Here is a 13,573-nt window from a genome sequence, read left to right as displayed (position 1 = left end):
TCAAAACCCAGTTCATCTTTAAAACAGAAATCACTTGAAGATTTGAGGGTTTTCTTTAAGTCTTCCATCAGAATATAAAATAAAACTTATGATAGTCTTGATATCTGTAGGGTGATGTGTAGTTCAGTCAGTGGGGCTTTTCCATCAATCCTGGTGCCAGCTCCTCAGGGATGTGGATCAGTCATGGTGCAGTCTGTGCTGTGTTAGGAGTGAAGTATATTGCTTAAACTGGCTTTGTGCCTTCACAGGAAGGGAGAGGTCATGACTAAATGAGCTCTTTTTTCCCCTTGTGCAGCCAAGCAGTTAGGTGAGAACCCACTTGGTGTTACTTACTTTTGGCCATGTGAGAATAAAATTCATTGCTCCATCTCATGGGGCTGGTCTACCCTGTAAAAATGACAAAGTATTTTTCACTTAAAGCTGACCAGAGAAAGGGTTATCTTGTGAAATGTCCTTGTGGTGTTGTGCTAAGTGTACCTATTCTTAGTTGCATTTTCTATTAAATTGTTTTCTTCAGCCCTAAAGTGTGTGTAGACATGTGTATGTGTCTTCTGAACCACTTGATAAAATTCCTAATGTTGGGTGAATCGGATCTTGTTTTTAAACAGGATAACCCTTCAAGAGAGGAACTGTTTTCTAGATTCCTTTCTCAGTGCTTGTCATGTGCTTGTGCTGGCCTGTGGCTCTTGTAACTTGAACTGTAATAGAAAATGAATGGTCATGAAGAAATCTCTGTCTAAATATATGTTTTTTCAGAGAAATGAGACTTTAGCTGGTAATTTGCAAGTCCTCTGTGCCTAATGGGAACATCTACATGGATTCCAGTTTGAGTCATAAGTTTGCAAACACTTGGGAATATCATCCACAGCAGTGCATAGCTGTGTAATGCTCTCAGTATATTTTGTTAAATGCAAATACATGGTTGGAGTTTAGTACTTGATGAAGACTTCAGTAGTGTTTTCCTGAATCATATATCCATCTCAATCTTACATTACTGCTCCATTGGTCAGTGTTTTGTTGTGGACAGTCTGGTTTCTGAGAATTATTTTTTTAGCTAGTCATGGCAGTGTCAGAGTTGTAAGCAGTGTGTTGCCATCCTTCTGATTCCAGGACAAACTATATTCGTTGGTAGCAATGGGCAGCCTAAAGGTTTATTATTACGCTTCTTTGCTCATTTTTATTGCAGAGAAGGTGAGGATTTTTGCATAATATTCTGTGGTTAAATGATATGTTGAGGCTGTTGTTAAAATGTGAAGTTTTCCATGACTAAAGGTTGTTCTGCTCTGATGGCCTTTTTCACAATAGAAGGTTGGCTGTATCCTAGGCAGCATAACTCAACACACCGGGAAAATGGAGTTATCACTGCCCCTTTGCTTAGATGGGCCCAGCCACTGCAATGATAGTGCTGTGCTTAAAGGTCCTGAGTGCCTCAGTATTCTGAAAGCCAGGGGTTTTGAAAACGGGTGTGCACAGCTGCATGTCTGGAAGCAAGCTTGCAAGTAAATGTTCACATTGTTCTTCAAGTGTTAAATATCCCTGCTGCTTCTAGAAATTGTTACTGACAGGTCTAAAGTTTTCAAGGCAAGGCCAGACAATGTCTTCGAAGATCGTCTGATACGGTGTCTTGGTTTAAAAAGACAGGTGTCTGCTAAGGAAGGCAAGAGCCTCCCCTGAACTGGAAACTGTAAATCCCCTCCCTCCGAATTGTTTTAAATTTGAAATTAAGGGGGCCTCTCAGGCAGAGATATGGAAGCAGGAATAACAGTTTTTTATTAGTGAAGAAAATGAAAAATAAAATAAACAATGCAGTAATCAAAACAACACTGACAGAAATTTGAATACGACCTGACACCTGGACCATGGTGTTGGTAGCAGTCCTCCTGGAGTGTCAGGTGTGGTTCTGTTGGAGCAATGATCCTGTAGAAGGGTGTAGTCTTCTGAAGATCCAGTGGAAAAGGCAGCTGTTCCTCTGGGAATCCAGTGGAAAGGCTGTTTTGGTGTTTCAAAATCTTTGATTCTATCCAGTTAGGGGTGCTTGGCTCCTCCCTCTGGGTGGAGCATCTCACAGTGGGCTGTAATTTTTATTAGTCATGCAGTAACACTCAATGGCCCATTAACAGCCGATGTCTCCCGTGAGGGAGGATTGGTTTGTGGAAGAGATAAAGAAAACTGCCCAATTAACAGACGATAACTGCCACACCTCTAACAGATGACAAATAGAATACACACATTGCCTTGTAATCTAGGGCATAAGTATTTTGAATTTTCACCTTTTGGAGATTACCAGTTAGTAATAATGTATTAATGCTGTTTGCATGGAGACATTGGGTCATAACCTCTGCTTGGTGCTACAGTTGCCACTTTGGTGTCTCATAAGAATAGTTTTGTGTTAAAGTAGGCAGTTATATGAAGCAAATTCAGGCTACCACAGAGAGGATGCACTCCATTACATAGTCAAGCATCTTGTTTTAACCTTTCATTTTAGAACATGAGTTCTTCTCAGTGGGTGAATTAGTGTTGTTGGATTCCTTAAAATGGTTTGATTTTGTTTCTCAGCTATGCTGTGCCAGAAATCACTGAAAACCCCCTAGTGCTTTCCATGGTGAAAATTTGATGTCAGCCAGAATCTGTAATATTGTCCATAAGAAAATACTATTATCACAAAAAGATGTAGAGAAGACTATTTTGTAATAGAGTAAGGAATAGTTTATAGTACAATATTTTTAATATAAGCACTCTTTGTAGCGTGTTTGGATTTTAGGCTAAGAATACTAGTATCTCTTTCCTAACTTAGGAAATTGTAATTGACACATCTGAAGTCATAAAAAGGATAAGGCCAGCTGTGTGTAAGCATATACAAGATGAGTGTTTGAATGTGTTTTCAAGGGTATCATCTTTTTGAAATCTGATCTCCAAAACTGAAATGGCTGACGTGGTTGCTACTCTGAAACGTTATATTCGTAAATCAGATGAGGCTGTAGGTAGAGGTGCAAATTTTGCTGAAGGTCTGTTTTATTTTGAGATCTCCGCAATACATTCTTCTGGGGGAAAATTAGTCTGGAAACATTTAAAATTCATTTCAGAACATGTTTGATTTGCAAAATTTCTCCTAATACCTTTGCAATATTTTTGTCTATAATGATTTCATGTTTGAAAAGTTACTGGAAATGGGGCTCTCTGTGACCACACTCTGATCGGACTTTTGTTAGTTAAACCTTTGAAGCAGTATTCTAATAGTATCTGAAAAGCCAGTCTTTTAAATACAGGGGTAAGCATTTGGATGTCAGAGGTGCTCAGCACCTAATTGCTGAGAGATGTACAGCTTTTCTAAGGTCTGTACTCTTTGCAGATGCCTGTGTGTATACTGTGTGCTCTGCAGCGATGTACCATGCTTCTTAATGCGTATGCAGTTATCCTGTTAAAGCATCACTGAATGTGGTGGATTTCGGAAATCTCTTTTAGGGCATACTTTACTTTTGGCTCTCAGATTAATAAAAAGTTACCTATGTACCTTTATGTTAACTGTAAAACATATAATTATGTTAATTTTTTTTTCTGAAATTACTGTTTTCAACATAAAGCATGCTAAAATTGGCTTCTTATAAAGATTTTGAGTTGCCACCTGAATAGTTTTTACAGTCTTATCTGAGCATCAGTTACATGCATAACAATTTGAAACAGAATTGTTTTATAATCTAATGGATGATCCTCTGCTGCTGTGTTGAGGGGTGGAAGTGAGGAGCTCATCAGTGTGGATCAGCATATTAGAAAGTGAGCAACTGAGATAGACTCCTGCACTAAAATGGGAGTGAGGCAAAGCATTTGCATGTAGTTTCTTGGAAGCATTTTAACCTGATTCATCATATTTTTAGATGTATGTAAATTAATTCAAGAGATGAAGCAGGTGTTGGCCCTAAGAATTTTAATACTTGGATAGAAGAGGAGTCTTTTGAAAGTACTGATAGTTCTTTAATAAAAAAATCCTTAGTACCAGAATTCCTTAACACCTGCCTTATGTTAATTACAATGGAACAGAATCCAGAATGGATTATGAAGTAAACATAAATAATTATAAGTGTTTTAAAACAGTGCAGAATTTGATGTTTAAGCAGGGCTGTCGATAAAGCATTTTAAAGAAAAGCACTTAGCAGTTACTCTTTCCAGCCAGTTTTTAAGTTTGTGAGCTCAGGCAACAGTGCCAAGGTAATGGGATACTCTCTGGTTCTGTGGAAAAGCATGGGAAGCACAGAGCCCCCCTGTCAGCTGGGGAGCTTAGCATAAAAAAAGGCTAATTTGAATCTGAATGCTCAGGGTTGCTGGGAGTGTGGTGATGACTCACAGGCAAACTCTGCTTCAAACAGTGTAAACAAAGTTAGTCCTGATTTTCCTTAGTGGTGGTGTCACCCTTTTTATGCTACTATGGACTTGGAGTTCCTACTGTTTTTATCTGGCCTGGTCTCCTGAGCTGGTCTTAAATTCTGTCTACTACTGCCACCATCAGTCCTTTCAGCTCAGCTTTCCCTTGAGCTGAACTATCTTGTGCCTTGCATTTCCAGCAGAATGTAGGAGAGTTTGTGTGGGCACAAAATCATATTTTTTGTTCAGACACTGAGAATTAATTTCAGTGCTCTGTTCTTCAGTGAGAGCTATGTGGAATTTTAAGAAAGTCTGTTGATAAGGACAGGGAAAATACAGGCATTGTAAAAAGGGGGAGCATCCATCTTAGATGGGAACTGTTGTGTATGTGCATTTTGGGAGATAATGTCAGCAAAAAATGACTAAGATATTATTGAAATCTGCTGTTATACATAAATGCATGTACACAGAAGCAAAATTTGCAAATACCTTTCAGTGTATTGGGGAGAAGCAGCATTTTGTGCTGTTGGAACTCATACAATTGCCCATGGAGCTCTTCTTTGCCATTCCTTTTTAATACTGTATTCTTCTAGTCCCATGATGATGTTCTACATCCAGGTTACTATATGGTGCTCTGTCTCCTTCTGTGTCATCTGGAGGAGTTCCTGGGTAGGTGTGCAATGTGCTGCTGCCACTGCTGTGCTGTTGTACTGTCCAGGGCACACCTCCAGTTACAGTCAAGGCTTCTGCACAAACTGGGGTAAAAGGAATATTTCAATGCAGTTGAGAGGTTAATTATGTGCAATACTACACTGCTTACTAGAAACCGAGGAAAGCAAATTATGTTTAGTCTCACTTTTGTAGCACTAGAAGCAGAATCATATCTATCAGTTTCTGGCTCAGCAAAGAGAAGATTATTCTGGGACTGCAGACTGGTTTTTGTCCTTTTCCTCTACAGTTGCAAGCAGTAACGGAGACTGCAGAATGGCAGAAAATCATCTTGTGCCTTTGGACTTCTGTCAGGCTCTCTTTCATTCTGAAATAGTTCAGGTCTGAGGATTCTCTGTTGGTGTCTCTCTGGTTTTTAGGCAAGGATCTCAAGAAACTGAAGTGGCAGTTGGTTACTGTTGGTAGAGGATTAGGTCTTTGAGTTGGCTACAATTTCAAAACATCAAGCTCTGCAGGTTGGCTGACCTTATGTATTGGAAAGACTCAGAGCTGTTCGATTTTATGCTGCACTTTTACAAAAGCTTGAGAAGGTACTGATGTGATGTGAAATGGGTCAGGTGAATGTATGTGCCTTGTAGAAGATATGATACAATTTCTGTTACTATTGGAGCAAACACACTACTAAATGGAGCTAAGAAATATTGAGGGTCCTGCTCGTGTTAAGGAGAAGGTTGGTAGGGCGACTTTGCAGTCTTAGGTTCTGCAAGATATGTTTGCTGTGGTTTGCTCTGTGCTGAGCCCCTTCTAGGCTTCATAAGAACCTCAGTTGCTCCTTTGTAGCTAAAAAGGGTGAGCAACATGTGAACAGACTTGGTTCTTATAAGTGAGGCTGCTGACAGGCTATTTTCAGGTTGTTATGGAGAAATTTTTCAAGCTTTTCAGCAGTAGCAAAGTACATGATTGCTTTTAATCGTTTTTATGGATTCACAGGTTTAGTCTATTCTTGGCATAATCAGATGTGTAAAATAGGGTACTGGGTATATGCTTTAATTGAGATTCTCTATAAATTTGAACAGATTGGATGAAGAGGTGCTGCTGCAGAACCTGAATCTACTTTAATTTCTGGAACAAAAAAAAAAAAGCTGTGTGCAATTTGTGGCTACAGGTGTGTCTGTTTCCCATCTGAGATGGAGAGGAAATGTGATCTTAGGTCAGTCAGAGCGATGTTTTGAGTAGGTGAGAGATAACTGATTACCAATAGGACTGTTAACCTGCTTAACTTGACTCATATCCCAGGAGATCTCATGTTCGGTGTGCTGAAGAAGCACTAGTTTTGCTAATAAGTTGAAAATAATTGTCTTTCTGACATACTATGTTAGTCCAGTGTCAACATAATGATGTTTCCTTCAGAGAACGCTTGGTCTCTTCCTCAAATTCTTCATATCTGGTATTTGTAAGAGCGGACTAAGAAATAACTAGCTAAGCACCCTCAATCCTTCAAAATGTTGTGTCAGCATGTGGTATTCAGTGAGTCATAAGGCTAATAACTGTATTATGGCAGGTGCAGGGAGGAAAAAAGGTAAGTCTTATTTAAAATAAAATTGTGTTTGTCTTCAGAATTTCATGTTATCTTTGTAGGTGTTTAATAGTTAAAATAAAGTAGGAGAAAATCTTGTAGGAAAGCAGTGAAATGTGCCTTGTGTTTAACTGCAAAGGGTTTACTGAAGCCTTTCTGAGAGTAAGTATGGGGTTGTTTTTCATTTCAGTTGATGCTGATGAGATAAAAAGACTAGGAAAGAGATTTAAGAAGCTTGATTTGGACAACTCTGGTTCTCTGAGCGTGGAAGAGTTCATGTCTTTACCTGAATTGCAACAGAACCCGTTAGTACAGCGAGTAATAGATATATTTGACACAGATGGCAATGGAGAAGTGGATTTTAAAGGTAAGGCACAGTGTTCTGTGACAGGTGGTGGTACTTCAGAATTCCTAGAGCTTTAGAATGCAGGTTTTTCTTCATCTGAGACAGGAGAGGTAAAGAAGATATCTTAAAATAAGGTGCTAAATCCTAGTGGAACTAAATGCCAGTAAAACTAGTTTCTCTGCATTAGGGCACTTCTAAGTGAAATGTTTAGAGGACCAAATTGTTTAGTAATGGCTTTTAAGGTCAGGCTGACTGACGACTACTCATTAAAAATCTCTTAAAGTACATCAAGTTAGACTCTTAATTGTGATGCTGAGGAGAGACTGAAGAAAGTTGTGGTAGGCTAAGTGGTGTGTTTCTGCATAAGTTGTATTTGTCCAAATGAAATCTCTCCTTTGGAGTATTTAGAAACTAGGAAGGAGCCCAGGTTTTTCTGTTGATACGTCTTTTATGGGGTTATTTTTAGGTATATGTTAGACTGACACTTGAAGAAAAAATCCAAACAACGTGGAAGATTTGATTTAGTATATTTCTCAAAATTTTAGATTGATTTTAAATATTCAGGATTAAAAAGGTCGTGATTAAAATCTTCCTTGCTAGTTCATGTTAAAACAGTGTCTGAAATTAAAATGTTTGTAACTTCTGTTCAAGGTAAAACTTAGTATTTCTTGACTAAAGAAGGTTAATCAGTCTTGCTTTCTTTTTTTTTAATTGGAGAAAGTACTTAAATCTTATTTATACTGACAGACTGACATTCAAATAAGATTTTAATATACAAGAGCTGGTAACCTCTGCAAAACCTATTAAATGTCTATAGGGATAGCCAGAGTATAACCAGGATGTTGAGTTTTGATCAGAAGTAGTAATTGTTGCATGGAACTATTCAAAATTACCTTGTAAAAAACAGATAGACATGAGCAGTGTTGATAATGTTGTCTGTGACATTGAGCTGTGATTAATAACAGTTATCAAGAGTTGGTCCTCTTGGAAGGGAACAGGAAGTTGGCAAAACCAATTTTCTTTTATAGAAAAATACTATTTTAGTATTTCTTCAATAGCAGTTTTCAGTTCCAGTGTAATTCTTTACACTGAGAAACCAATACTGAGAGGAGTTGTACATTTATAGTCTCAACTGGAGTAGCTTTAGTAAAGATCTTAGTTTTCTGTCAGGTTCTTGTGATGGTCCAGCAACAAAATTACTTAAATGCTGGTGTGACATAGTCTGTTTAGTGAGTGCTGCATTGGATTTGGGGTTCCTCCCACAAAGAACAATTAATATCAAAAGTACACAGACATTTAGGTATCACAAAGTAGGCAGTATTTTGAAGATTAGATTGCTTTTACAATTTCTAAAATTTTCTGAATGTTGACTTCTTTGTTATTAAAAAATATGTTTTTTATATATGTTTTCTGTGCATTGTGTAGAATTTATAGAAGGAGTCTCCCAGTTCAGCGTCAAAGGAGATAAAGAACAGAAGTTGAGGTGTAAGTATTTTGATTTTCCTTAACAAAAAATTTCTGATCCTCAAAAATACACTTTTGTAAGTTAAGATCAAGAAATTGGCAAATTCAAATTGTTGTAAAGAGTGAAAAATAATTAAAGTAGATTGTAAGCTTTTTGCACATTTTGTCCTTTATTTGTTGTGAAGATTTGTTAGCACTCTTTTCTGCAGGGAAGGTTGGAGGAGGTTGGTTGCTTTCTGAAGAATTTCAGTTGCTTTCTGTTTTTTTAAAAAAGTAAGTTCATTTAAGAATAGCTTCCTGTATAGTTCTGTGAACTTACAGGGCCTAAGAATAATACTCAGTTATTTGCTATTACAGTAGGAAAGCATTAAATTCTTGTTTCAGAACTGCATCTCCAGACCTTGGCTTTAGGAGCAGAAAAGAGACAGGTTCAGTTATGTATGTAGTTTCCAAATAACTAAGACTGAAATGTTTAAAAATAAATTCAGTCTTGATGCCAAGTGGTTTGCAGCTATGTAACCAGATAGGATTTTGAGTCATCTGTTTCCTGGGAGGTTGTAATTTTTTTGCTGGCTGAGTGCTTTACTTGTGGTGGGGAAGATTTTCTTTTTTGGTGCTTACAGAATGCTTTTACTGCTGGTGCTAGAACAATTTCAGGTGTTTTCTAAAGTAAGTATATATTGTTTTCCAACCATAGTTGATACCAAATGGTTGATTTATTTATGCTTGTTTGGTGTTTTTTACTTCTACAGTTGCTTTTCGCATTTATGATATGGACAAAGATGGCTATATCTCAAATGGAGAGCTCTTCCAGGTCCTGAAGATGATGGTTGGGAACAATCTCAAAGATACCCAGTTACAGCAAATTGTAGATAAGACCATAATTAATGCAGATAAGGATGGTGATGGAAGAATATCCTTTGAAGAATTTTGTGCTGTAAGTAACTTCTAAAGAAAAATTGAGAGAGGAAAAAAAAACCCTCTCAAGAGCTACTCTGGAAAAAGAGAAAACAGTTAAAATGTGCATTTTTATGAACTTAAGAGGTTTACTGAACAGAATGCTTAAATGTAGCATTTAACACTTGGAGGGGTTGATATCAACCCATGTGATATATTTGTTTAATTAGTTGACAGGAAGTTTTAAATTCTTTTCTCAAAAAAAAAAGTAAATGACACATTGAATCTTCATCCTTTGAAAATTGCAATAATGAGTGTTTACACATTGACTTTTAAATGATATATTAAGGAAGATACACTTGATGGCATGGTTTGGGCATTGCTTTTTTTCCCTAATCTTTGAATTTACAACTTCAGTTCAAACATAACTTATTCATATTCAAAAAGTATGTGAGTTCTAAAAAAAAGAGGGGGAGGGAGGGAGGGTGGTGAAAATCTGCCATGCTGCCAGCTACTGAAGTGAAAAGGTTCTGTTGTTTGCATTTTGGGGATTTTTTTTTTTTAAGTTTAATTGTTTTTGTGATATCATGTAAAAAACATTTTGTCTGCAAAGAAGTTAGAGCTACAGTCTGCAAATGCCTGGATTACTGCATTACTTGTTTTTTCTTGTATTGGGCTGTCATGTCCCAGCCATCCATCAAATGTGATGTTGCCTCTTCTTTTGTCTTTGGGCTTCTGCCCAGGCTTCTTTCCTTGTGCTACTGAGGGATTTTCCTCTTCTTTACTTTTAATATCTTCAGTTTTTGTTGACCTCATGACAAGACACTTTTCAGTTCTACAACATCTCATTCTTTTTCTTGCATTTTACCCTCTCTGAATCTGGTGGCATGTATCTACAAAAATGCATTTTAATTTGTTGTCTTTGGCATGTACCATTTAGCCTTTGAATTTTGTTCCTGCATTATAAAATGTTCCTCTGACATAGTACCTTTTCCTTCTGCTCTGCATGGATCACATACCTGTGAACACTGTTAGTTCTTTCCTCAGTGTGTGTTCTGTCAGAAATTCTGCTGCTGTTCCTAAAGTACTTTCTTTTTCCATGGAAGGTTCACAGTTATACAGGGTGTTTTAGAAGTCACCATTTTATCTAACATGCACAAACATACTAGGTCATAATATGAAATAGAGAGAAATGCCAGAATGGTGTTATTTGTACTGGTTTTCAGGCCCTTGAGCGTGTAAATTGTACTAATTGTACTGAACTACCTTGGTTTGTACATAATTAATTTTATCTCTCACAGTACTTGTGAAATGTAAATCAGTTTGGAGAGGCCAGGGAAGTACTGCCTTTATGATTGACCTCAGTGCATCTATTGAATGTGTTCTTTGCACTTTGCTAATTTTCAGTTCTCATCTTTCTGAACCTTATTTTTTCTCCCAGGTTGTCGGAGGCCTAGATATCCACAAAAAGATGGTCGTAGATGTGTGACTCTGTAGGGCACCACCCAACACTTTTGCTTTCTTCTCCATCTCTGAAGATCTGCTCAACACGTCCAGCAATGCTCTCTATGTATTTAAATTGAAGTATTTTTCTCTGTGAAGCCACATTTTCCAACATGAGCCTCATGAAGCCAACTAAGTGTTATTGAACTTCTATTCTCTCAATAACTCAGTGTAGCACTTTAAAGTCTGAAGGACAGCAAAGATGGAAAGAGCATATCAATGTGGTGGAGAAAGGGAAGGGGTTGGCTTTTTAATTTATTTTTCTTCATCTTTTATAACAAGGAAATATCTATCTATCTATATATATATATGTGTGTGTGTATTTATATATAGATATATATGTAGCTTTCTATATGTAGTAGCTAGGTGGGCTTTAATTTAATATACTTGACTCAGAAACAAAACTAGAGTACAAAGTGCCAAGCAGAATATTAACAGTTCAATATGTGGATATACATCCTTACTTTTATTTCACACAGTTTTATATATATAGTAGAAGAATGTAAAGTTTTAACTGGGTCTTAGGTCAACTCTTTTCCTTTTCCTGTGACTGTTCAGATGTTTCTATATATTGAATGGCTGACAAAGCATTACTTCTTATTAAATCACCTTAATTACTTTTTTTTTGTAACAGGGGAGACTAAGTTTATTTTTACCTGTTAATATATTGCCAGGGACCGTGTCTCTTTGCTAAATAACTTAGTACAGTTCTACTTAATATGAGAATATAGTTTAATGCTACTGCCAAGAAGTAGTCCTCGTGTGCATTTAGTGACGGCAGAATGCTTTGATGGCTGTTAGATTCTGTCACCTAGGAATTGGGAGCAGTTACAGCTGTCCTGAAGCCCAGACAACTCTGCTGTTCTGGGTTCAATTTAGATACAGCTGCTTAATATGGTAGATGCATACACAATTTTCTCTTGTGCTTAGCTTAATGAAATTAGGATCAACATAACTGTGCAGGATTCCCATCTACTTATTTTATACAGTACTTAGATTATAAAATGTTCTTGCCACTTAAATTCTGTTGTTTCACCCATGATAGTTCCCCCCCACCACATTTAAAAAATACTACAGGTAGCTAAATAACTGGTAATATTTTATATATATATATATGTATATATGATTCATACAGGGGAGGAATGTTGTTAACCTATGCCATAGAAGAGGAAAACTTCACACTATCTAAATTTATACCTCTTGCAGTTCTCCAGTCCTTTTCCTGGAGAATTTTTTTTCTTTTCTAGATTTGTCCATATCATAATTTGTAATGGAAGGTAACTTGATCTGTTTGTGTGACATAAAAGTAGCGAGCCATGTTTTACAACTTTATATCATCCCTTCCCTTTTCTGCAGTGGTACTATTGGCTGGAAGAAAAACAGTTGCTAGATTTTTTAGGACAGTACATCTTTCCTGTATAGTAGTTTTTCTATTTAAAAAAAATGTTTTATAATGAGCGGTGGAAAGTGCAGGTTGTCTGAACCTCTTCAATCAAGCACCTGTCTGCCATAGCTGTTCCTTCAACTGAGTGCTGCACATCATGGGCTCTGTCTGTAAGAGAGAAATCCAGGTGCTTAGTGTCCTTGCATGACATGAAGTTTTGCATGTAGATCGATTTGAAATGTTCCTCTTGTTTACATAATTTGCATAATTAAAAAGATAATGTTGCCAAACTTTGGTAAATGTTAATGTTCAAAACAAAAATCTCCACTACATGTAACTTTCTTCTTCTGGATCAGTACGTGGTTTATAATCCCAGCCAGTGGTTGTATCTGTTCCAGTGTCAACTGCCATGTGCTCTGCTTCAGGGAGGGATATAAGTCTTTTGTGAATTTTTTGTACATAAGTATTTGTTACAAACATTTTAGCAAATGCTTTCAGTTTTTCTTGCTTGTGCATTATCTTGGCTGGCATTATAGGAATTAGTGCTAATGTTACTTCCTTAGGGGGACTGGAAGGGGAGGGATGAGGTTTTTTTTTTCAGTTTGTGTGGGGAAAAAAGATTTATGTTGAATGTTTAGTTTTTCCTCTGCATGCTACATCATATATTGTGGGAACTATAAGAACCTTCATACTGTATGAATACAAAATAAAATATTTGAACCGTAGCTGAGGTGCTCAGTACCTTTCCTCTTCACATTAAAGCAGCTCTGCACCTTGCTGTGAAGAAAATTTGTTCATATTTTTTTGTCCACTCCTTGATTATTAAGATTTACTGAAAGAGTCCACAGGGTACAGTCTGCTGTAAACATCCAGGGGCCATTTCAGTGTTTCAAGGCATGTTGAGGTTGTTAAATGGCACATCTGGTTATCTTTGCTAAATGTTCAAAGTGGATAATCTACTTCATTTGAAATCCCTGTGGAAAGTGATTTTAAAAAACAAACCAACCCCCCCTAACATTAATGTAGGTGGAGAATAAAAGGCAGTATTGATGACACCAGCCTTTCTTGCACAGGTATACCCCTCACAGCAGCTCTGTGCTGTGCTCTTTGGGGTGCAGGTGTTTGGATCTTCTGGGTGCTGCCCTCTCCCTTCTGCTGCTTTGGGTCAGTGTAGGTATACGACTTATTTGGGATAAACATCAGTTTTGTGTGCTCTTGCATCACTATCCTTTATCTTTGAAGCTAATTGAAATAAATGACATAAGCAGCCAAGGAACAGAAAACATAGTGAGCAGGTACATGTGCCTGGAGCTGTTCAGAATGCACACACTGTCCCGAGTATCGCTCAGACTGCTAAACTGTGTGTGCTGAAGACTTG

At 37.3% G+C, this 13,573-nt stretch overlaps 1 protein-coding gene across 3 annotated transcripts in view; it reads left to right on the top strand.

Annotated features, from left to right (window-relative positions):
• Positions 1-12,920, top strand: part of PPP3R1 (protein phosphatase 3 regulatory subunit B, alpha) — a 35,723-nt gene extending 22,803 nt beyond the window's left edge. For all 3 annotated transcript variants that reach the window (XM_030235553.2, XM_030235554.2, XM_050972971.1), the window contains 4 exons: positions 6,792-6,968; positions 8,373-8,432; positions 9,164-9,348; positions 10,750-12,920. In XM_030235553.2, coding sequence (XP_030091413.1) covers positions 6,792-6,968; positions 8,373-8,432; positions 9,164-9,348; positions 10,750-10,797 — 470 coding nt within the window. In that variant the 3' untranslated portion in view covers positions 10,798-12,920. The remainder of the gene's footprint in view (positions 1-6,791; positions 6,969-8,372; positions 8,433-9,163; positions 9,349-10,749) is intronic.
• Positions 12,921-13,573: the final 653 nt, after the last annotated feature.

This window comes from Serinus canaria, chromosome 3 (assembly GCF_022539315.1).
Source record: "Serinus canaria isolate serCan28SL12 chromosome 3, serCan2020, whole genome shotgun sequence".
In the NCBI taxonomy this organism is placed as follows: domain Eukaryota; kingdom Metazoa; phylum Chordata; class Aves; order Passeriformes; family Fringillidae; genus Serinus; species Serinus canaria.
Note: the sequence above shows the minus strand (reverse complement) of the source record. Positions and strands in the feature narration are given on the sequence as shown.